General features: G+C 38.4%; 4 protein-coding genes and 1 long non-coding RNA gene across 8 annotated transcripts in view; all 5 read left to right on the top strand.

Annotated features, from left to right (window-relative positions):
• Nucleotides 1–19,606, top strand: part of LOC114140983 (polymeric immunoglobulin receptor-like) — a 64,851-nt gene extending 45,245 nt beyond the window's left edge. For both annotated transcript variants that reach the window (XM_028011363.1, XM_028011355.1), the window contains 2 exons: nt 19,158–19,195; nt 19,393–19,606. In XM_028011363.1, coding sequence (XP_027867164.1) covers nt 19,158–19,195; nt 19,393–19,500 — 146 coding nt within the window. In that variant the 3' untranslated portion in view covers nt 19,501–19,606. The remainder of the gene's footprint in view (nt 1–19,157; nt 19,196–19,392) is intronic.
• On the top strand, nt 105–5,261 carry LOC114140984 (uncharacterized). 2 transcript variants are annotated; one of them, XM_028011365.1, is made up of 9 exons: nt 105–425; nt 1,012–1,344; nt 2,004–2,327; nt 2,543–2,683; nt 3,051–3,149; nt 3,576–3,607; nt 3,686–3,842; nt 4,121–4,152; nt 4,839–5,261. In XM_028011365.1, the coding sequence occupies exons 1-9, from the start codon at nt 386–388 to the stop codon at nt 4,863–4,865; spliced, it is 1,185 nt and encodes a 394-aa protein (XP_027867166.1). In that variant the 5' UTR covers nt 105–385; the 3' UTR covers nt 4,866–5,261. The 2 variants fall into 2 exon arrangements, with proteins under 2 accessions (XP_027867166.1, XP_027867167.1); XM_028011366.1 differs by lacking the exon at nt 4,121–4,152 and having other exon boundaries at nt 3,686–3,844.
• LOC114140982 (uncharacterized) lies at nt 6,587–13,286 on the top strand. Of its 2 annotated transcripts, none has more exons than XM_028011352.1 (8): nt 6,587–6,733; nt 8,466–8,810; nt 8,925–9,248; nt 9,523–9,657; nt 9,903–10,013; nt 10,521–10,558; nt 10,640–10,801; nt 12,200–13,286. In XM_028011352.1, exons 1-8 carry the CDS (start codon nt 6,694–6,696, stop codon nt 12,365–12,367), a joined length of 1,323 nt encoding a protein of 440 aa, XP_027867153.1. In that variant the 5' UTR covers nt 6,587–6,693; the 3' UTR covers nt 12,368–13,286. The 2 variants fall into 2 exon arrangements, with proteins under 2 accessions (XP_027867153.1, XP_027867152.1); XM_028011351.1 differs by having other exon boundaries at nt 6,590–6,733; nt 9,520–9,657.
• On the top strand, nt 13,644–17,951 carry LOC114140988 (uncharacterized). The gene is made up of 3 exons (XR_003594738.1): nt 13,644–13,752; nt 16,804–17,130; nt 17,497–17,951. It is a non-coding gene; the product is annotated as an uncharacterized LOC114140988 (long non-coding RNA).
• A 1,236-nt stretch (nt 19,607–20,842) lies between the features above and the next one.
• Nucleotides 20,843–23,951, top strand: LOC114140825 (zinc finger protein OZF-like). The gene is made up of 2 exons (XM_028011069.1): nt 20,843–21,129; nt 22,074–23,951. Exons 1-2 carry the CDS (start codon nt 21,027–21,029, stop codon nt 23,447–23,449), a joined length of 1,479 nt encoding a protein of 492 aa, XP_027866870.1. The 5' UTR covers nt 20,843–21,026; the 3' UTR covers nt 23,450–23,951.
• The last annotated feature ends 490 nt before the right edge of the window (nt 23,952–24,441 follow it).

Here is a 24,441-nt window from a genome sequence, read left to right as displayed (position 1 = left end):
AGAAACCGTAAATGATGTTTTTCACTTCTTCTTTCTTTATGGTTTTAATTTCCCTTTTCAAATATTTCATAGCGCTAAAGAGAAAGTTAACTGGCACTTTCCCAGACCCAAGAGAGAATTGATAGCTGATACTGGGAAACGACCATTTAGCGGCTCGTCTCTCCTCCAGCAGCAGCACACAAGCCAAACCCAACCAGGATTTAACTTCAATTTGTCTCAAGAAACAACTTTTTGTCATTAAAGACTTGCAGTACAGTGACCCCTGCTGGCAGTTTTGAGTTTGAAGCAAAGCAACAAGGATCAGAGAAGAGGAAGAGTGTAACGCTGAAGGAGGAAGGAGTTTGAAGAGTCGTGTCAGGAGACAGGAAACCATCAGAGCCGCAACATGAACGTCCATCACAGTTTGTTCTGTCTGATCTTCTTCTGTGAGTCCATTTGAAGTATTTTTCAGTCCAAAATAGAAATGTTTGGTGCTTCCTGTAAATTTGTTAGAGAACATTGATGAGACTTTACACTGAAACTGATCTGAAGTGAATTTGAGGATCTTCAGTTTGAAATTCATGACGTTTTCCAGAGATTTAAGAGAATAAAACTTAAAGTTCAGTTTAATAATTTGTTACGTCATCATTTCAACTACTTGTGATTCTCCTTCTAAGTAGCTTTAATAGATCCTGATTTGTAAGGATCTGCAAAGCAAAATCATAACTATAAACATTGTGTTTAGAAAAGTGTTTAAAAAGTAAGAATTACAGCTTTATGAAACCAACAACTGGTAAAAATAACTTTTGATTCATTTTCTTGTTTTAGTCTATGAGCTATGAGTGAATGTTTCCTCTTGTTTGAACATTTTAATTACTGCATGTTGAACTGAATCTGAACAAATTCTTTATTATGAAGAGACAGAAAAATGTTGTGTTCCAGCAGTGAATAATGTTTGTTTGTTCTGTTCATGATAATAATGCAGCTTGTTGTCCTACTAGAAGATCAGATATTAACAGTTATTTTCTGCAGCTTTGCAGGTCAGATCTGTTGAAACTTTGTCACATTATGGAGTTTCTGGAGGAAACACAACTTTTCCATGCAGCTTTCACTCATCTGGAAGAATAAAGTTCTTCTGCAGGGAAACCTGTGAAGGAGAAAACCTCCTGATCAGAACCAGTGACGGCGCAGCTCAGATCGGACGATACAGAACCGAATATGTTAGAGAAGCTTCCAGAACATTCTCGGTTCTGTCTGTGAGTATCTCAGAGCTGACCAGGTCCGACGCCGGTCGGTACCGATGTGGTCTGGGCGACTCTTCATCATCAGCTTCATTCCAGGACTTCAGGCTGGTTGTTGTAGACGGTGAGTCTCTGAGAAATGTTGGTTACTGGTGAACTGAAACCCGGTGCTGATGGACCTGTTAGAAACCAGCAGGTCTTGGGAAATTTAATCAACTTTTCTGGGGAGAACATAAATTGTTTAAATCTGTGTGAAATTAAAATCAGCCAACACAAATTTGGGTTTTTGCTCTTTTGCTGAAAACATTACAGATGAGGATTTCAGTCAATCAAATGACATAAACCTTCATCTGGTTTTTGGATGGTCGTGTCCACAACCATGTTTGTTTCTTATTTTGTTCTTTTTAGGTTTTTTTCTCTGAAATAAAAGTTGTAAAAATAAAATCAGCTTTTAATCCTCCACATTTTCAAAGTAGGTTCAACTACAAACCCTTATAGAGTAAGATAATGAATCCGTGAATTTAGATGAATTTTTCTGTTTGATTAACTGTTCCCGTCACAGACTGGTTGAACTGGGCAGTTCCCAGTTTAACTCTGGTGAAACTGGAGTTAATCCTAAGAGCTTTGGTAGAAGGCAACTGGATGACTTCTCTTGTTTCCCCTTAGGAATGATCAAACTGAGACTCCAGTGAACTGGGATTAATGTGATCAGCCTGCATCATGCTGAGATCAGAAACTAACTGATGATTATTGATTGATGATTATTGATGGTTATTTGATCAGATCTGCTGGGTGGAAGCAAAGTTCCTCACCTCCATACAGAAGCTGGCAGCTCAGTGACAGTCGCCTGTTCCTTTGGAGACTCTGGAAGAAACCGACTGTTCTGCAGAGGAGAATGTGGAAAAGATGAAGTTCTGGTTCAGACTGATGGAGTCAGAGCTGACAGAGGCAGATACAGCATTGAATATGAAAAGAGACGACAATCAGCAGTTCTGTTGGTGACCATCACACAGCTGACCCAGTCTGACTCCGGACGGTACCGATGTAAAATGGACAGAATGATTCGCTCAGATCTACACAGAGACTTTTACATCACCGTCACTGATGGTGAGTTTTTGAAAATATAATCTTGTCAATATTTCTAATAGATTCTTCTATTGGGTCCTTTTTTGGGTTTATATCTTTTCAAATATGAGGAAACGACTGAGAGACGATGTTTGTATATCTGCCCATAGTTCTAATTTTCCAGGCTGTTCTTTGTTCTGTTGCCTCTGTTTATAGCTCCTTATATTAAATCCAGGTTGTCTCTGATTATTTTCCAGTACCTGATCCATCAACCTTCACACCAACAACCACACAGAGTTTCAGCTCCACTTCAGAAAGTTTCACTACTTCAGTTTCCTCAGAAACCACCAATCTCTGCCAGGGGATGCAGAGAGCATCCGACACTAAATCCAATAGCAGTAAGAGATTTATGTAATATTGGTATAAATACATAAAAATACATGTATTACTTATTCAAAATGTTAATTTTTTGGTTGCCTGTTATCAGAAATCTGCTTTTAAAGGTCAGTGGCTGATTTCTTTCCACCATAATTTTAGCTTAATAATCCAGGCTCTAATTAAATAATACAAATGGACAAATAATTAATTTAATAATCGATTAATCACAATTAATCTGATTAATCATTTCAGGTCAAGCTAATTTTATTGAAAAGATGTATTGATATGGTCCTAAGGCCTGAGAGAGCACCTAGGGGGCGCTGTTGGTCTGTGATAGCAGCAGTCGGTGCCACCAAACCAACCAGATCTTCTCTAAAACCTCTGCAGACCTTCTGCTGTTGGTCCTGACTCCGCCCTTCATCATCGTCATCATAGCTCTGGCTGTGCTGCTGTACTGGAGGAAAACATCTGATGAAGCTCAGACAGGCAAGACACACACACACACACACACACACACACACACACACACACACACACACACACACACACACACACTTGTTCAATTTTTCTTTTCAATCCAGTATCTGAAGTCATTTATTATTCTTGTGTTTTTGTATTTATGTGTATTTATCTTTTTTACGGCCCCTTGACCAAAATTCAAGAATAATTTAGGACAAAAGCACGACTTTTAAATGAAAACTTACAAACATGTTAGACGCAACACAAAGTGATCATCTGGTTTGTTTCTGTTGTCATGGTAACTAGGACCCAGAACTGCTTTGAGTTTCTGTAACTGTTTCCAAATGAAGGTGGATCCAGATCCAGTTTTTCTTTATTTCACTTTTCTTTGATCAAACCCAGAATAATTCTGGACGCCTTCATCACCTGAGTTTCTTCTGAAATGTTTTTCAGCTCCTGCTGAGCAACCAGAGGAAACTCCTGAGGTGAGGATGAAGAACTTCTAAATGCTTCCTAAAATATTTCTCACTAAAACTACAATCACATCTGGTCTCGTCTGGAAGGCGGCCACGCTTTACGAGAACACCAGAGAGGAGGACGGACTGTGGCGAGGTGTTGATGTGGAGCTTTACGCGGTTTACCATGAAATCCCCAACACCAGAGCAGCAGCTGAGGCCGATGAAGACGACGGCTCCCAGACTGAAGAAGATGCTCAGCTATATGTAAGAATGTTTTATTTCACCTGAAAACACAAAAATATCCTAAATTCAACCAGAAAATTTAAGCTACAACAAAATTAGAAATGCTTTTAGGATTTTAATTATCCAAACTGTTTTCATAGTGAATATTATTGATGCTTCGATCAAAGTGATTTCAGTATTTTCTTTATTATTTCCTCTTTTTTCGTCCTAAAATTAGAAACCAAGTTAACAGGCTGTAAATCTGGGCTTAAGGCGACATTCTGTTTATGGAAGAACTTAACCGTTAAACTGTTTCAGGTTTCAGGAGCTCAGATGGACCAAATGTGGAGGTGAGCTTTCTGTTGTCCTGGAGGTGATTGTTGTTGTTTTTATTGTTGTTTTTGTTGTTGATGTTGATTTTATTGTTGTTGTTGTTTTTGTTTTTATTGTTTTTGTTTTTATTGTTGTTGTTTTTTATTGTTGTTGTTGATGTTTTTAGTTGTTGTTGATTTTATTGTTTTTGTTTTTATTGTTGATGTTTTTGTTGTTGTTTTTATTGTTGTTGTTGGTTTTATTGTTGATGTTGTTTTTATTGTTTTTGTTTTTATTGTTGTTGTTTTTTATTGTTGTTGTTGATGTTTTTAGTTGTTGTTGATTTTATTGTTTTTGTTTTTATTGTTGATGTTTTTGTTGTTGTTTTTATTGTTGTTGTTGTTTTTGTTGTTGTTGTTGTTTTTGTTGTTGTTGTTGGTTTTATTGTTGTTGATGTTTTTAGTTGTTGTTGATTTTATTGTTTTTGTTTTTATTGTTGATGTTTTTGTTGTTGTTTTTATTGTTGTTGTTGTTTTTGTTGTTGTTGTTGGTTTTATTGTTGATGTTATTTTTATTGTTGTTGTTTTTATTGTTGTTGAGCGGTGAGACGGTTCATCCTGCTGAGATCCAGAGTGAAGTTCTGTAAACACGGATCAGAACCAGCTGATGTTTGTCATTCTGACAGAAAATACCTGTTTGTTTGTTTGTTTGTTGGTGTTTACAGAACATCGTCATGGGAACCACTATCTGAAGGAGTCTGAGTCCTGCCACCTGGAACCAGAACCGGATCAGCTCTACAGTCAACATGGGAGCCTGATTCAAACTGGATTCAATCTGGATTCAAACAGGATTCAATCTGGATTCAGACTGAATTTGGTTTCTCAGGTTTGCAGTTTGTTCCCTGAATCAGGAACCTGAAGAAATACGAATGAACTAAACACATTAGTAAATGTTTCTCTGCATTTATTTGTTTTTTCTCCCTGTGATTCTGAATAAAACAAAAGTTATAGATTTATTTCAGCTAGTTAGTTGTTGTGATTAGGAATTGTTGATTATGATTGACGAGGTCAAAGTTTACATACTGAAAATGTTTGTTTTTATTCCAATCATTTTGTTTCCCATCTGTAAATAAAATGCAGCAAACTGGGATTTTTCTTCCTGAGTCCTTCGAGTCTTTCACGTTTTAAAACATTTATTACAAATTAAACTTTGATGTTTAGATTCCTCACCATCATTTATTCTGTTTCAAAGTCCAGCTAAAGTTGAGGCAAGTTTATTTCTTCAGCAAATCTCAGCAACAAGGCAGTTCAGAGGTGGAAACATAAAAAATAAAAGTCACGACGAAACAATATTATCCTGCGGTGGCAAAATAGAGGAAAGCAATCCAAAAAATCCACTCACTTAAATTTTAATGTCAAATTTGTTTGTTTCACACCTTTAAAATGAACAGAGCTTCATAATTACACAAACAGTTAAAACATAGCAAATAGAATAAAACTGTAATAAAAACAGACTATGAAGTCACAGATCTGTTAAAACGGTTATTTGGCACCAGTGAAATTTCTCACTTTTTTATTTGAAAATGAAGTAAACTGTCTTCATAAAGATGACAAAATTGATGCATTTTAATCTAAATATGGGTTTGAAGTCTTAGATGTATTTATTTATTGTAACTTGAGTCGAGTCTAGAATCCAAACGTCGACGTTCACACCAGCAGCCTGAACCAGTTTCAGCTCCAGTTCAGGAAGTTTCTCACCTTCAGTTTCCTCTGAAACCATCGACACGTCACTTCTGGTTCAAAGGCAAATTAAACATCTGACATCCAACCTCAGCGAAGGCAACAGATAAATAATCATGCTATCTATTTTTACCACTGATTCAGAATCCTTCTCTCTTCTATAGCATAATGTCATGAACTTGCTGCTTCCACTGGTCAAAAGTTTTTCCTTTTGATTTTTTTTATTTCTGTTGCCTTAGAAAGTTATTTTCAATCTAAAAACATCTCACAAAGCAAACCTCCTGACTCTGTTTGGCTGTATTTTGGGAATAGATCCAGTATAAACGATGTCCTCGTGTCCTCAGGGAGTGTGCCAGTGCTGACCCATACGGTCAGTTCCACAAGCCGCCCGTAGGTGTCGGTGTTAACCAGCTTGTTGCACCTCTGCAGACGTTCCTGCAGGAGAAAAACTCTGAAAGGTGAGACTCCAACAAACACTGAGTGACTCCTGTGGTTACCCAGAATAAATAAATACTTTTTAAAAATTATTTTTACAAATAGAGGTAATAAACAGGGGATTCTAATGAAAACAACAAGCTGTGTCCTTTCCAGCATTTAAATACATCCCGTCTAACGAGCTTTTTAACTAGTTGTTGAATTCTGATCCACTTTTTAAAAAATGATTTTGAGATGAGACCATTTTCCTCTCAGATCACTGAAAGCATCGTGAGCCTCGGTGTGGATGTGGCTCACGGTGGCAGAGGAAGAGAGATGCTCTGCATCACGCCTGGAGGAGGAAGTCGTTCGATTCAACAGCAAAACGTGTGAAAACCTGCAGCAGCAGATCATCACAGCTTCATCATGAACATCCAGCTCAGTTTGTTCTGCTGCTTCTTCCTCTGTGAGTAAATGTTCCTCATTCTGATCAGTTGGTTCATCTTTTTAAAGATTTGTCTTTAACTTTGTTCTGAAAGTGTTTCGGCTCTGAGTGACTGCAGAGATAGTTCCCCACACAATGAAACTAATGTCTGAAAGTTTGATTAGAATTTAAAAATATCACGTCTGAGTATCTCCAGTTTAATCTGCTGAGTGAGATCAGTGAAACTTCTTCAGAGTGTGAAACAAATCGAGTCATTTTGATTCTTTTAAGCTTAATTAAATATGAATAATTGAATGAAGATAAAACTTATCTAATTCTGCAGGTATTAAAATACACAATCTGTCCAAAGTCGTCATAAAATCACGGTCAGCATGAAGAAGGAAATGTTCTCTCCATGCAGCAGGTGAAGCAGGACTTAAAGCTACTGAACTTTTTACATTTGTTTAAATTTAGGTAAAATGTGTTCCAGTCACTTCCTGTATTAGTTGCTCTTGAGTTTCTGATCTGCATATTTAAAGCCAAACTGTTCCAACACAGCTGAGCTTTTGGGTCCATTCTGGTTGCTAAACGCTGCTGCTCATTTTGGCCTGTCAGCGTTTCGTACTTTTGCTGTTTTGGTCGTTTCGCTCCAGAGTTATTCAGGCAGGAAATGTAGCTGTTTGTTGTGGGAAGTTTATTACCAACCTGCATCATCTTACCTGCTCTCATCGTTAATCCTGCTGATGTCTCACAACAAAACCACAGAACTCTGAGGTTGCATCTGCTGGAAACACGAAGAAACTGAAGCAAACGTGCAAAGCAAAAAGGCCAAAAAATAAAAAACTATAAACAGTTTATGATCATTCTGTATTGTGAGAAAAGGTGAACAAAAGCTGAGCTGCAACATTTGAAATTTGAAGCTGTTGCATCTCATTTTATTGTTTTAAGTCTTGAAGCAGTTTCCATGTTCAGTTTATGAACCCAATTCACAGTATTTCATAAAGAATGATCAGTCAGTGTGATTCTCAAGAGAAAAAGTGAAAATGATTCTCCAGGAAGCATTTTTTAACTAAACTGTAAATCTTTTTAAACAAAACATTGGTACCTTGCCAGCTTTGTAAGCTTTTTCCTTTTCAAAATGTTACAACTTTTAAACAATTTTTTGCAAAATGTGCAGCAATATTACTTCTACTGCAGCTTATTAGAAGAAATTAAATGTGCAAGACATTTTGTATCCATAGTAAACATTAGTGTTATGCAGGCGTTGTCTGTTTTTTTGGCACATCCACACATTTCTCTGTTCTCAGCGTCTGTTCAGTGATTGGACGGTTCAGAGTCACCCGGTGACATCGTAATGTAGAGCTGTTTATCATCTGGGTTGTTATGGTAACTAATCTTATTTCCTGTGTTAATCTGAGTCACTGGGAGCTTGTTGTTATGTGAAATGGGAGGGGGCCCAGGACTGGACCTGGTGGTATCCCACAGAGGAACATCTAAAGTTCTGACCGTATGTCGTCTTCTGGAGGTTAGATACGTTTACTGGCATGACTTCTAGATGTTCTATGTCTGAGTTTAACTTTTCTTTGTCTGTTTTCGTTGATGTGAATCTAAAACTGCGTATTTCTCACATTATGCTCTTTTTATTTCTGAGCCTGGCCTCTCACACTTTACAACACAGTAAATATTATTTTCTTCCTGTAACTATGAGCAGAACTGTGATCAGTGCGGTTTCTCACAGGAAGAAATAACAGCAACTTGTTGCTCTTCTCTGCAGCTCTGCAGGACAGAATCAGCAGTTCTACTAATGCACCGAATAATATATATGGAGCAGCTGGAGAAGAGGTCAGAGTTCAATGTGCTGTTTCTCTGTTTGAAAACTGGAAGATCTTCTGCAAGGAAAACTGTGAAGGAGGAAACATCCTGATTAAAACAAGACAACCCACCGATCAGAGAGGAAGATACAGAACTGAATATGTTATAGAATCCAGAGCTAATGTTTTTTCTCTCTATGTGAGCATCTCAGAGCTGACCTGGTCTGATGAAGGACGGTACCAATGTGGTTTGGGCGACTCTTCATCATCAGCTTCATACCAAGAGTTCAGGCTGGTTGTTGTAGACGGTGAGTTTCTGTTGAACAGAAGGAATGAGGAACAGTTTGAGTTTCTCCTCCAGTTTCTGCTGCATTAATAGATCCAAGTTCAGAACAGAAACTAACTGATGATTATTTTAACAGCTCTGCTTCATGGAAACAAAGTTCCTCACCTTTATAAAGAAGCTGGCAGCTCAGTGACAGTCGCCTGTTTCTTTAAACGCTCTGGAGGAAACCGACTGTTCTGCAGAGGAGAATGTGGAGAAGAAGAAGTTCTAGTTCAGACTGATGGAGTCAGAGCTGAGAAAGGCAGATACAATATGAAATATGAAGAACAAAAATCAGGAGCAGTTCTGTTGGTGACCATCAAACAGCTGGTCCAATCTGATTCTGGACAGTACCGATGTAAACTGGATGGAACTGGTTCCAGTAGTTCATACAGAGACTTTCAGGTCACTGTCAGAACTGGTGAGTTTTTACAAAGAAGATAAAACTTTCTGAACATCAATGAATTTGGGATTACTAAAAAAATTAGCTAAAAGGAAACATGAATTTAGAAAAAGCACATTGTTAGACAGAAAGGTTTTCTGATGATGTGTATTTCAAAAAGCTGCAGTGGAATTACTTTCACTTCACCAGTTTGCACCCAGCAGCTCTGTATCCTCGTCTCCGTGTTCGATGCTCGGTTGTCTAAACCAGAACTCTTACAGCATCTTTAACTAAATCTTCTGTCTCCCAGCAGTCGACCCATCAGCCTCCACAGCATCAACTGGAACCAGTTTCAGCTCCAGTTCAGGAAGCTTCACACTTTCACTTCCCTCTCAAACCTCTGGTCTGAATCAGGAGAACTCAACATCTAAAGATTCACCAAACCACAGTGAGTGATGGACAAAACCTTCAGCTCAGTCCTTCTGTAACACTCAGACGTCAAAATGGTGATCAGCTCATCTCTCCATCAAAACATCACATCTAATGTTGAACTGAAGCTCCATTATTGTAATTATTTCTACAGTCTGCATGTTTCAGATGCGTTCAGCAGGAAGACACAAGGACCTGTTGCCCAGTACCAGAACCAAAGCTCCCCAGAAACCCAGAGTAACAAACATGTTTCTCCTCCAACAGGGTCTGCAGATGTTCTGCGGTTTGTGGCTCTGACTCTGGTTATCATCATCATCCTGTCGTCTGTGGTTCTGCTGGTTTGCTGCAGAGAAAGATCTGAAAAACATCGCACAGGTAAGGTACCGGAAAACACACACACTCACGCCGACACACTCACACAAAGACGAATATATGCAGAACGTTTGGGTTTATAATTCTGGTGGCTCCACATGACAGAGATCCAAATGTTTCTGGTATAAATTCACCAACCCTCAAGGTGCATGGAGACCATAAAGATCAGCAACACCTGAAACACTGAAAACAACTTTATTATCATCTGACGTTCATCAGGGTCCTCCATGATTCTGGTGTTGGTCAGACATCGGTCCAAAGTAAACTGAACAAGCCACATGAAAAACACAAATGTTGTTATAAATGTAGTTGCTGTAAAGTAACATGTTAGAATTACTGCGTGTGTTTAGTCTGTAGTTTAAACCAGTAGCTGAAATATTCCATGAACTTTGGAAAACATAGATGAGGAAAATTTGTGAATTTAGAGAAGAATGGAAATGCAGAACCCATAAATCTATAGAAAAAAGATTTAGAAAACAAACAGAGTTTAAATTCTGAAATGTTTTTCAGTTTTTCCTGTACAAACAGAGAATCCTCCTGCTACTGAGGTGAGCATGAAAACATTTTGGAAGCACTTAAAAGTTATTTTTGAAACTGAGATGAATAAAAACTAACTTCTTTTGATGAAGAACTCCAAAATGAATGAAGACATCACAGAGGAAGCTGATGAGTGGAGATCTGCTGATGTGGAAATCTACTCAGCTTACAGTGAAACCACAAACACCAAACCAACAGAAGCCGAAACCAACCGAGGCTGCAGCTCTGGAACTGCAACCACTTCTCAGCAACCGGTAAGTCGATCCTTACAGAAACATTCAAACCACATTTATCTTCCACATTCTTTAACTTTACACAACTGACTAATTAATAAACAGAGTCCAGAGTTTCTGGTCTCTGAGGTTGTTTAAGAACATCAGAGGACAAAAATACCATAAAGACCAAAGAATCAGGAGAACGATCTGGAGATAATCAAAGCAGGAAGAGGTTCCAGTCCCAACTAAAGAACAGGAACTTCTTTGTTTCAATAACTTCTCATTGGAGCAGACAGAGGGATCCCCCTACTGAATATCTATATGCTTCCATTATGCTCCAGCTGAACAGAAACAAAGCTGCAGTTATTATCTTTGGGTCTAAAGAGGAATGATCTAGAGTTATAGATCTAGAATCAGCACACAGCTTTAATTGTTCCAGCTGAAAACTAGAGATTTCAGCTGATCTGATCTCTGACTTGACCCTCCAGAGCCACATAAAGTCAGTTAGAAAGTCGACCTTCTATCACCGGAGGAAAATCTCCAGGACTGAAGTCTCAGATCACAGAAACTTTAGTTTCTCTTTAGTGGCTTTGATTCCTGCAGCAGGTCTGACTGACAAACCAGCGGTCCAGAACGCTGCTGCTGGAGTTCTGACTACAACCAGGCGGACAGAGACATCACCCGGTTCTAGGCCACCCAGTTCTACATCACTCAGTTCTGCACCACCCAGTTCTACACCACCCGGTTTTACACCACCCGGTTCTACAGTCCTTCACTGAGAGAACAGACTTTAAACTACTGACTTAGACTTAGACTAACTTTATTGTCATTTTTCATGCACAGGGTGAATACAGAACGAGATTTCGTTGCATACGGCTCAGGACAATGTTTTGAGGTTCCAATGTTGTGAAGTTACTCCAGAATAAAATAAAATACAGTATAAAATATGAATATAAATATGAATATAAAATATAAAGTGCAGGAATGGCAGTAAAATAGAAGTTATTTAGCTCTGTACATGTGCAAGGTATAAAGTGGAGACCAGATTTTGAGTGCAGTCCAGTTAAGAGTTCAGCAGTCTGATGGCAAGTGGGAAAAAGCTGTTTCGGAACCTGGTGGACCTGCACCGGATGCTGCAGAACCTCTTTCCAGAGGCAGCAGGGAGAACAGTCCATGGTGGGGGGTGAGGGGTCACTGCTGGTAGTTTATAAATCACTGAACAGATTAAAGATCTCCTGCTGCTGGATCGACCTTCAGACCTCTCAGGTTCTGGTTCTGGTTCTGGTTCTGGCTCTGCTCTACATCCACAACTAAACATGGAGAAGCAGCATTCAACTTCTATGCACCACAAATCTGGACCAATGACTAAGTTCCTTTAAACGTCATTAATTTTACTCTATATTCCAACTTTTCCTCACGTTTCTTTTCTTCCTTCAGGCCGGAGACGTCTCGGTTCAGGTTGTCTATGCAGAAGTAAAGTTCTCCAGCAGGAAGGAGGCGTCTCGTCCCAGAGCTTCCTGTGGAACCATGACTGATGTTCTCTACGCTGATCCTCGGGTTGATGGAAGCAGCCATGATGAGTCGCTTTACTCCACCATAACTTAGCTTCAGCTCTGCGGCAGCCATGTTTATCCTCACAGATCAGCAGGAAGCGTGAAGTGGAGCTGAAACCCTAAAACACAGAAACAGAAGCTGCAGCTCCTACAAGCATCACCAGCAGCATGATTCAGACGGAGCTGCTTCACCTGTGGTTGACCCTACAGACTGCTTCACATCATGGTGTCTGGGTGGAAATGGATCCGATGCTAAATGCTAAAATGCTAAAATTATTTTTCTTCTGTAAAAGAGCTCAGTGCTGGAATAATGAAAAAATATGAAAAATATAAGCTAACGTGAAAAAAAGGATTATTTATATAAAATCTTTCATGGGTCAAAAACCACAAATCACTTTATAGTTCAAACATGCATAAATATAACAGCATGCAGTCTAAAACTATTTAAATGCCTGTTTCAATAAAGAATTGACAGTTAGCAGGTCAGATGTGTAGAGGACGTTTATTAGTTTAGGGATTTTCTGAAAATGTAAGATCAAAAATCCAACATATAGGTAGAAATTAAAACCAACCCCAGAATATATCCCTGAGGAACTCCAAAAGTAAATGAAGCTGAAGAAGACACAGATTCTCCAAGGTTCACAGAGAAACTCCTGTCTGACAGATTAATTTAAATTCATTTTAAAATGTCCATGTAGACGATAGAAACAGATTCAAACTGGAACAACCAGCTGTCTGTTCCATGTGTTGGGAAAAAAGTCAAAACTGTTTCATTTTCTTTCTAAACACTTAGTTTAAATTTCTCAATGTAAAATCAAGTTGATAAAAAAAATATTTTTATGCATAAGTATAAATAACTACAGTTATTGATATGTTGCTAATGTAATGTTATAAAAGATGTTTGTACTGTTGCAGTTGGTGACACCATGTTTTCTATCTCTGACTTTATTTTAAACTGATGGGAAAATCTGAAGCCAGAGAGAAGATTCAAAACAACCAGAAGAGCAAAGCAGGAGGGAAGAGAGCAGAGCTGAAGGAAATGAGGAGATGAACAGCTCTGTGTAAAAAAGCAGGTGAAGGGAAGGTGAAAAATAAAATGGACAGAAAGTAAAGAAATATAAAAGGCCTGAAATAAAACATTAAACAGAAAGACACACTGATCTTATTTAAAGTGGTGAGAACTAAGACTTTACAGCAAAACCAGAAATGACTTGTGATAACTTAAATAGTTTCAGCTCAGCCTGAACAGGAACTGATGGGTCAAGTTTAAGGAAGGAAATTAAAAACTGTGAAAAGAGCACAAGAGTTGTAATATTTTACCACATCCCAAAAAGGACCTGCTTCAGTTGGACAAGAAGAGCTTGGATAGAAGGATCAGGAAACATCAGAGCTTCAGCATGATGGCCGGTCGCATCTTGTTCTGCTTCTTCATCCTCTGTGAGTTTATTTTATTATTATTTCTGTAACTTTCAGTCCTTCAAAAATAATAATCAGGACACAGAAAGTGAATCAGGGAAACACTGATAAACCCTGGAAGTTTCCTCCTGGATTCATGCTGGAGCAGTGGTCGGTTCCTCACAGCAGAACGGTTCTGGTTCCGATAGTTTCCATGTTCTCCCAGTGAAACCACTGGTTTCTGTGGTTTTCTCCTTCAGTAATAAAAACAGATAATTAGTTATTTGGGCGTGAGAGTCGGTGGATGATCATCTTCTCTTTATATGTGCGTTGGATCAGAACTCTGGGTGACCCGACCCAAAACATTTTAGCTGAATGTTGGTAATTCTGTGGAAACTTTCCTCTCAGCCCATTTTTTATTTTTTAAACTTGAACTAGAATGTTTGTTCACTCAGCAGCTTCTTTCAGGAAGTAATCTAAGAATGATTTATCTTCTTCTGTAATCATAAGTGCATCTTATTAAATGTTAAAAACAGGAACCTAGAATAAAAACTTCAGTTCTGTTCTTCCTCTAACTTCCATTATCACTAAATCAAAAAGCAGAAAGTCAATTTAAGAAAAATGTGAATCATCTGGTTGATAGCAAAATATCAGTCAGGAGGTTTATAGAAGAAGAAGAAGAATTACTTTATTCATCCCAGCAGGGAAATTATTTCGCAGTTATAGCAAGAATTTTTTATACACAGATTAACACACACACACAACTGGAGCTGCGTCTGCAGGCAGCCAGCTGAGCTGGCGCCATTTTAAGGTCGTCGGGACCGGGAGTCGAACCCGCGACGTCCGCGTCGAGGACTAAGGCCTCCAAACGTGGGGCCTTAGCGCCACCACAGCACACCCCAATCAGCCCAGGAATGGTTCCGTTTTGGTGCAGTTGGTCATAATGTGCAGAAGTTTACATTTATTAAGACGTCTTGAAGAATCACTTACATCTGAAAAATGAGAAGCTGGGCAGTTTGAGCCATCGGCTTCATGTTCCTGTCAAATCAAGTCCAGAGTCTATAGGCGGATGGTCCATAGGGGGCGCTGGGGCGCTGTCCTCTCACATGTGGAGGGGAAATATTTCTTTATATTGAGGCCCAACATGTAATCTGAGTTATTTACAACATTTTCCTCATTCAACAGTAAATTTCTCCAACAGAATCCTGTCAGGTCTGTTCTGTTCTGTCGCCTCTGACTGCAGCTAGACAGCCAATCATGTCTGGTTGCTAGGGAAGGATGATAAATATTTTTCCAATAACAATGGTGATAAAGTTAATGATTGCGACGTCAGTCATGGGAAAGCTCAGACCAAATTCTCCATCTTGAATCACAAAGCAGAAGGTTTTGCAGACGGTCGGTGAGATACAGCTTCTGACTTTCAGTGTGTTTTAGTCTTTGCTGCCATTTTGCTCTTTTCTTGTGTTTAGTGTTTGTATTCATCAGCTGCTGTCATCCATTCTTTGCTGATAATCATTTGAGAACGGTTGAAGCCCATCATCTGTACTTTGCCATAATTGGACCTGCTGCTACTTCTTTGGTGTGGTTGAGGGCCTTTAGTTAATTTAGTTGTATATATTGTTATTATTATTATTGTGTGTTTGCTTATTTATACTGTATATATTTGACCTTTTGCACGGGAGCTGCAATGGAAATTTCGTTGAATTCTGTTCAATGACAATAAATGCTATCTATCTATCTATCTATCTATCTATCTATCTATCTATCTATCTATCTATCTATCTATCTATCTATCTATCTATCTATCTATCTATCTATCTATCTATCTATCTATCTATCTATCTCTAAGCTCACGTTCTTTTGGTTAGCATGATGCTAATGCTGCTGTGATGCATTCTGATCTGGTGTTTTATAAGAAGCTGAAATCCTGTTTGCTGACTCAGATCTATGAACATTCATCTGTTATGTTGCTGAGCTCCTGATTCTCTGATACATCCAGGGATTGATTTGGGTTTTGGTTCCAGCAGAACCTGATTAAGTTCTTCTGATTTCTAGGCCGATTTCAACATCAGTGAAAACATCCAAATGGCCATATAAAATGCAATAAACAATAAAAAGAAACAAAATTAATCAATCCCACAGTTCCATAATCAATGAACCCACACCCTTCAGTTCATCCAACCAAGCTGGAGTTGGTTAGAGGTTCCAAGCAAATTAACTTTAAAGTGCTTGGTGCAGGTCAAAAGTCAGATCAGAGTGGGGAAAAATTGTCTTTGACTGCAAGGAGCCTCCTACCAGCCTGGCAGGAGAAGCAGGAGTCTTCATGCACCACAAGTACAATCTTTCTTGGGCTCCAGGCCTGGACCTTCAGCTTGCCATCAAACCTGGAAAGATCTGCAGTTTATATTTCACACAAATATCTCACATGTCCTAATCTTTCATACTTCCCTGCTCCACCTAATATAACTAACAGATAAGCTGCGGTAACACATGTGACCCTAATACTCAACAGCGATTGGCTGTTCAGTAAATCTTGTGAGAGTTACTGATGTTATATTAGAACTATTGTGATATTGATAAAGGAGAAAAGAGATTGGAAAAACCAGAGAATGGAAGTTAGAATTTACACTCGGGTTACATTATGTTAATGTAGAACTGTTGTCATTTTCTGACTGTTTAAATGTTTCTATTAAAATGTTCAGATATTTATCTGCATCTGTCTGTTGTTCCTTATCCAGTCTCTAGCGCCCTCTGGTGGACGTGTTGAACATTCAGCTCTCTGTATGTTTAGAGAGCTGAACTTACACAGAACCCACAGAACCCTAATCTGTGGGTTCAGATTAGGTTCACACAGGATTTTAAGAGGGTCTAGTTTTTAATTCAGCTGCATGTTGGAGGAACAACCTGCAGGTTTCAGATGAACTCTGTTCTTTCTGAGGTGATTTTAGTAAATTATTCTTTTTCTTTTGTTTGTCCACCTGGCATTGTGCAGCCTGTAGGCTTGAAGAATAACAAGAAATTATTGTTGTTTATTTTGGATGTAGAAAATGTGAGATTGATGTTTTTATATCAGCTGTTCTTTCTTTCTTTTAGCTCTGCAGGTTGGGAACAACAGATCTATAGAAGACATTGGACGTTACTATTGGCTACCTGGAGAAGACCTTATCATTACATGCTACAATCTCTCACCAGGACCACATCGGATTTTCTGTCAAGGAGAAAACGTTCTTCTTAACACAACATCTAATAAAGCAGCAAGAGGAAGAAGCAGCATTAAATATTCTGAAAGAGTTTGTGACAAGTCTTACAATCTAACTGTAAGAGTCTCCAATTTGACCCTTTCTGACTCAGGACTGTACAGATGTGGTCTGACTGATTCTCCTTCTACATTCATAAAATTCAAAGCTTTTGTTGCAGAAGGTGAGTTTCTAATAAAGCTGCTTTTTGTTCCCAAAGAAATGAAGAACATGTCAGTGGCTCACAGAGCTGCTGAAGTTCGTCTTAAACTGAAGTTGGTTGAAGGAAAACATGAAACTAAACCTGTTGAAATTATCGATGCATATAAACTACACAAAGCTAAACTGGATTATTCTGAAATGATTTTGTGATTTTAAATTTTTAGCCAAATATTGTTGATGAGATAAAATGATGAATCCAGTTTCTGCTGGTTTAACTCTACCAGCTTCAGACTAGTTGAACTGGGCAGCTCCCAGTGTGAAACTGGGATTAATGTGATCAGACTGCATCATGCTGAGATCAGAAAGTAACTGATGATTATTTTAACAGATTTACTGGATGGAAGCAAAGATCATCACCTCCATAAAGAAGCTGGCAGCTCACTGACAGTCGCCTGTTCCTTCAATTTCTCTGGAAAAACCAAATATTTCTGCAGAGGAGAATGTGAAGAAGGAGAAAACATCCTTGTTTACACCGATGGAGTCAGAGCTCAGAGCAGCAGATACAGCATTGGACATGGCAAACACAAAACTTCAGCTATTTTTTATGTCACCATTAAGAATCTGACCACGTCTGACTCCGGACGATACAGATGCCTTTCATATTTAAGCTCTGGGAAAAATTCATATGTGGATTTTAACGTCTTCGTCTCCGATGGTGAGTTTAAATAGAAGCAGCATTCAGCGTCTATGCACCACAAATCTGGAACAAACTTATTGAAAACTAGAAAACAGCCAAAACATTGAGATCTTTTAAATCTGGACCACAAACCCACTTGTTAAGAATTGCTTTTAATAATAATAAATGCAACACTAACCAACATTTTGATGTGAAATGACGGCACTTGGAAAAATGTATTGTTTAAATTTTTGATTTTTGTGTTTTTATGATGTAGAGAACTTTAAACTGCCTTGTTGCTGAAATGTGTTTTACAAATAAAACTTGATTGGTTGGTTTGAAATAGAATTCAAACACTGAAACAGTTTGAGTTTCAACACTGAGGTGCTGTGGGAAATGTTAACAGATCTGCAGATTTGCTAAGAACCAATCTTCAGTCTTGTTTGGTCTTTTTCCAGCAGCCTTCACTCCTGCAGCACCTCAGCTCCCATCCAGCCACTGTGAGTAATAAATAATATGTATGTATCTGCTGTTTACCTTCTGAGCTGATGTAGCATCTGGACTTTTGTTTATCTTTTGAAGTGAAGATAATTTTCTACAGATGTTTTAATGTTCAGAAAGAAACTTAAAAATGATTCATTTTCTTTAGAAACATCAGAACAAAACTGTGATGTCATGTTACTGTCAGAAAGTAACTCTGATCTGGATGAAACATTTCTACAGAGAAACTTTACAAACACTAAAACATTATGAGTCTAAACCCCCTATAGAGTCTGTGCTCCTTACCGTGATCCACCAGCAGGTGTCAGTGTGAACAGCTTGTTGACCCTCTGCAGACGTTCCTGTGGTCGTTGGTGTGACTCTGGCTGCCATGATGGTTCTGATCCCAGCAGTTCTACTGGTTTCCTGCAGGAGAAGATCTGTGAGAGGTGAGACACCAACAAACACCAGCAGTCAGTTAAAGGAACCGCAGGAAGCCACAGACTAAACCAAACTTTATTCTGAGACTAATTCTAAATTATGTGAATTCTATTTTCCAGCAACAAGCTGGTTTAATTTTACAGACTGGAAAATGTCACCTGTGATTCATTTGAGATTAAATCTTCTTCCACAGTTGTTGTCTGCTAAAGACGTAGAAAAGCCTTAAAATCGCTGATTTTTAATGACAGCAGGAGAAATTTATTCATGGAGGAAAACTTTAAACATTTTGACATCAAAGTAATTTCTAATTATGCTTTACTGTTTTCAAATAATCATCCATGTTTATAACGTGTTAAGTTTTGTTGTTGAATCCATCTGATGATTTCATGTTTTTCTTCCAGCCTTGTCTGGGCTTCAGACATTTTCTCCTAATAAAACTTTTTGTTTCACAGATTCAAGGAAGAGAGGAGACGATGGAATAAAGATGGAGGTGATTTTATTCTCTTTGATTAGAGTGAAAAATAATATAAAGCTGTGAGAAGAGAGTTCGTAGAAGGTTGTACAAATTAATAGTTTGATTTCAGTAAAATCTTAAAACCTGAGTAGATTATTGTAAAAATGTTCCTTCTTAAACTGGAACAAACTCTTTCGCTCTATAATGTTTTCAACTATCATTTCTTCTTTCACAACGTCGGCTATGAGAACGTTTCCTCTCAGGACTCAACCTACCAGAGTCTCAGTCCTGCTACCACAGACCAGAACCAGATCTACTCTACGCCCACACAGCCCACATGAGACCATGGACTCGGGTTCTGGACTCAGGTTCTGGACTCAGGTTCTGGATCTCATGACTGCAGTTTGTTCAGTGAATCTGAACCCAGAAGAAAGTTGGATTTAGAAACTGAGCCTCAGTCTTTACTCTGTATTTGCTTCAGCTGCTTTATAATCGCAGATTAGATTTTTTTAAAGTTGGAATATTTTTAAAGCTGTTTTTTTATGAAGATAAATTTCTGATTTGCTTGAATTGAAATTTTGCAGCAGAAAAACAATTTTGTTTAATTCCTGAGGAAAGTTTGTTTTTCTATTTTCATTGATTTTTGCGTATCCTTAAGAGCTGTTAGGTTGAACAGTGCATGTGCAATAACACCTTCACCATATTTAGCTGTAACATAAGTTAAGCAGGAAGTACAAATCATAACACCAACTCCTTTATAGAAGCTTTCAGTTCATCCAGCACTGTTCTGTCCTGTAGAGCCATAAACTTCACTCAGTTAACTCAACTTTAACTTGTTCTAAGAAAACTGCAGCATCATCAGTTGATTTAAAACCATAACTTATGGTTTCAAAGTGCAGCACAATTTTCCCTACTATTACGGATGGAAAGAGGTCTGTAAAATAAGTCCAGACCATGTTTTACAGACCACTCAGTACTGGAGACTCAGTGACTCAGGGAGGCAAAAAATACAATAGAAAAGGTGATTTCTTTGCTGCTGCGGTCGACCAATCAGATGTTAAGGTTTTAGGTCTTTAGTAACACACAAGACGAGTTTAAGTTATTTCATTTTTTACTTTAGAACATGAAGCAAAAATTCATGTTATGCTTTATGTATATATATATCTATATATCTATATCTATATATATAGATATATAGATATATATCTATATATAAAAGATATTTCTTTAATATCTTTATATTTCTTTAATATTATTCGGATCACTGGTGGTGACAATCATTGGGCTGAAATGAACAAAAATGATTGTTGTTTCTGTTTTTACACTGTCTGAGGTTTAGTTTGTGCTGATGAAGATTATGGCTCTTACTTGATTATTTTCTGTTGTTGTTTAATAAGTTGATTTAAATTGTCTGTATTTTATGACCCCTAAGTATCATGTTTTCACTTACTGAGCATACGTTAATAAAACTTTAATTCTATTCTATTCTGACTCTGTTCTACTTTTTAGTCCAATTAGTTGAACATAATTTTAAGGCGAGATGGGAAAACTGTTTCTAAATATTGTCAAATTGGTTTAAATTAGAACATGCCACTTACAACATGGCGGACCCGCTAAATGCTATTATGATTGATGAAGGCGGGACTTCCGGGTTTTTCGGCCTGCGGGCTCTAGTGCGCAGACTCCAGCTTCTCATCAGTAGGGGACTCAGCCGGATCCTCGTCCGTGTACTGTCTTCGGTTCTGGTTCTGTTCTGGGAGTTAATAAAGCTTTTAGTCGGTGAAACCTGGAGGAATTCAGGCGGGTTGAAGCTGAGCTGCAGCCGCTGAGTCACAGTCAGCGGCGTCTGCAGGGGGAACCGCCAGAGATGTGGGGACAGCAGGTCCAGCAGGGACGGGATGCTGCAGAAGGAGACGGGCACAGAGACATGGACGCCGCTTTCAGCCTCCTGGTCCAGCCGCACAGATCAGGTTAGTATGACCCTGTGAAGCCTTTGTTTTGCGTCTTAGCTTAGCGGGATGTCCGTTTATTTCAAACCTCAGCAGCTTTGAGGATTGAAATGAACATTTTGACCCGACCATGTGTCACTTGGAGTCCGACAGCAGGACGTTTCCTTCCCGCTTTGACAACCGATGATTTACAGTCAATTTCTTGAATCTGTTTTCAGGCTGCTGGAGGAAATGTGGTCCAATACCTTCAGGAAGACTGAGGTTTACCTTCTGCCTCTAATCTGGCAGAATTTACAGTAAACTGGCAAAATTATGATGCATCAGAACCAAAGGCATAAAATCCATTGCGGTGTAAAGCAATGGAACCTCCTTGATTCATCAAAATAGTTAAAACATATATTGATCTATATCTATAGATGTTTGTATACATATTCATTTTTGCATTTAAGATAAAAAAGAACATATTTCTGTAAATATGAACTCCTCAGGTGGAATCATCCCCAGATCATCACTACACTGTATTAATGTTCAATTGAGCAGAAAGAGCTGAGCTGTTCACAGGTTGATGTTAGGAGAAAGTTTTTATTGTATTCTAGGGAATAAAATGCTTATTTTGTTATTTAAGTATTTTATTTGCATTTAAATCTATTTCCAATGTATAAAAACATCTTAAATGGTTAAATTCAAATCTGCAAAATGTGTCAACTCTGTTATCTAATAATTGTCAGAATAATAAGTAGAAAAATCAATTATTCAAATAATCATTAGTTGCAACCCAACTTTTAACTATTTGGACAGTCATGTTTAATGCTCTGACTTCTGAGCAATTTTTTTGATGAATGTCTTGAAATTTGCTGTATAAATAAATTTACTCAGTTACCGGTTTTAATTTGAAGTCTTAGTTTAGTTCTTTGGTTTTTAATTCTGTTTACTAAACCTTTTCACGTTGTTTTTGTGTTTTCTAGGTGTTCAGGAGAGGCTGGCGGTTAAAGAAGAAGCTAATGAAGAGCAGAGTTCTGGTGGAGACCAGCAGGACGCACAGCGTCTTCACATCAAGGAGGAAGAGAAGAAAATCTGGAGCAGCCCAGAGGATGAAGAGCTCAGTGTGAAGGAGGAGACCGATCTGTGTCTGCTTCCACTGAATGTCGTTGTTGTGAAAAGTGAGGATGATGAAGATAAACCTCTCTTCTCACAGCTTCATCAGCCAGAAGTTGAAGATCTTCCAACCAGCAGCTCAGCTGACCAGATGAAAGCAGAAAGTGATGAAGAGGACGGAGGAGGAGCAGAGTCCAGCAGGAACCCAGAGCTACACACTGACGGAGACACTTCCAGCTCTTCAGAGACGGAGGTCAGTGGAGATAAAGAGGAGGACGATGATGATGTGAACCATCCTGGTTCTCATCTGAAACACCCACCAGACTCCGGCTCTGAAACTGAGGACAGTGAGAACGACTGGAAGGAAACTAGAGCTGCCGAGTCAGGAGGAAACGCCGCCAACAAGTCGCTGAGCTGCTCCAAGTGCAGTCAACAGTTCAACAAGTCCTCGCTTCAGAGACACATAACCTGTCCTTCAAAAGCAAGACCTGCAGGCTGTTTGGTTGGCAAGAAAATTGTTAGAGAGAAGAAAAGTGTTGAGTCGCTGAGGAAGATCCAGACAGGGGTTAAATGTTTTACCTGTGACGACTGTGGTAAAAGTTTTAACTGGAAAAACAACATAAATGTTCACATGAGAATCCACTCTGGAGAGAAACCGTTTGGTTGTGACGTCTGTGGCAGAAAATTCAGCCAAAAGTCCCATTTAAACATTCACACCAGGATTCACACCGGAGAGAAACCGTTCAGTTGTGATGTTTGTGAACAAAGATTCAGTGATAAGTCCCATTTAAACAAACACATGAGGATCCACACGGGGGACAAACCTTTAGGTTGTGACGTTTGTGGACAACGCTTTAGTGACAAGACGAGTTTAAACAGGCACATGAGAATCCACACAGGAGACAAACCGTTTGGTTGTGATTCCTGTGGACAAAGATTCAGCGATAAGTCGACCTTAAAGAAACACATCAGGATCCACACAGGAGAGAAGCCATTTGGTTGTTACGCCTGTGGGAAAAAATTCAGCCTAAAGGGAAGTTTAAAAACACACATGAGAATCCACACAGGAGAAAAACCTTTTGGTTGTGATGTCTGTGGTCAGAGATTTCGCCAGTTGTCTAATTTAAATGCGCACACCAGGATCCACACTGGAGAGAAACCATTTGGCTGTGCTGTTTGTGGAGAAACATTTACCCAGACATCCCATTTTAACCGACATATGAGAATTCACACAGGAGGGGAATAATCAGGCAGTAAAAGAGTTCCTACCTAAAGGACTGTAATATCTTTGATTTTCTATGATCCATGAATGTTTTACCTTACAGTGTTTGAAATGTACCGTACTGTTGTGATAAGCTCTTTGTTTCAATTAGTTTAAGTTGTTATAAAAGCATTCATGATTAATTGTAGCAATAGATTTTATTTGAGAAACATTTATTTCAGATGTTAAAAATAAATTAAAAATACAATATGCTTAAATTTTATAAATTTAAATATGGCTAAATTGAATTCATATTTAAATTATGGCTCACATCAGGATCAAAACATTTTCTCAGATATACTAACTTCATATTACGAAGACTTAAAAATGCTTCATTGTAACTTTAGACATTCATTCATTATCCTCTAGTGATTTTTGCTTTAGCTCCTGCTAATAGTGTTAGCTCTAGCAATTTGTGATATATTAAATATTAAAATTTTGCTCCATAAACTGGATTAACTAATAAAAGCCCACAAAGTCAACTGTGCTTATTGGCATCATTTCTTTTTATTCCGTGTCACAATTTTTCTCAGTTGTCTTCTTTGCTTTTCTGTCATCATATCCTGGCCTTCGTAGCACAAGTTGCTTTTAGCTAAGAAGTTGACACTGATGCTGCTCTGCCGTGTAGCTCAGCTGAATTAGTGCTATTAAGTTAATAACTTAATTGTTAATTAAGAAGTTTGTTGTTTATATTTATGAACAGAACCGTAAAAAGTACATATTGCAGCCCAGATTGGACTCTGTTTGGACCATTTCTCTTTGCTGTTCTGGTATGGCCCCACCATCTTTATTTCTGTATTAACTGACTCTGCTTAAGGATGACCATTATCGCCCTCTGCTGGATGGAGGCTAAACTACAACACTGAAAAAAGTCTAAGCGGACGTTGTTAATCAAGTGGAACTAATTTAAATCTAATAAAGCATTGATCGACAATCGTAAATAGATCAGTTGTTTGCATCCCTGTGTTTAGCTAATT

Source organism: Xiphophorus couchianus, chromosome 24 (assembly GCF_001444195.1).
Source record: "Xiphophorus couchianus chromosome 24, X_couchianus-1.0, whole genome shotgun sequence".
Classification (NCBI taxonomy): domain Eukaryota; kingdom Metazoa; phylum Chordata; class Actinopteri; order Cyprinodontiformes; family Poeciliidae; genus Xiphophorus; species Xiphophorus couchianus.
This window is presented reverse-complemented; position numbering and strand designations above follow the sequence as displayed.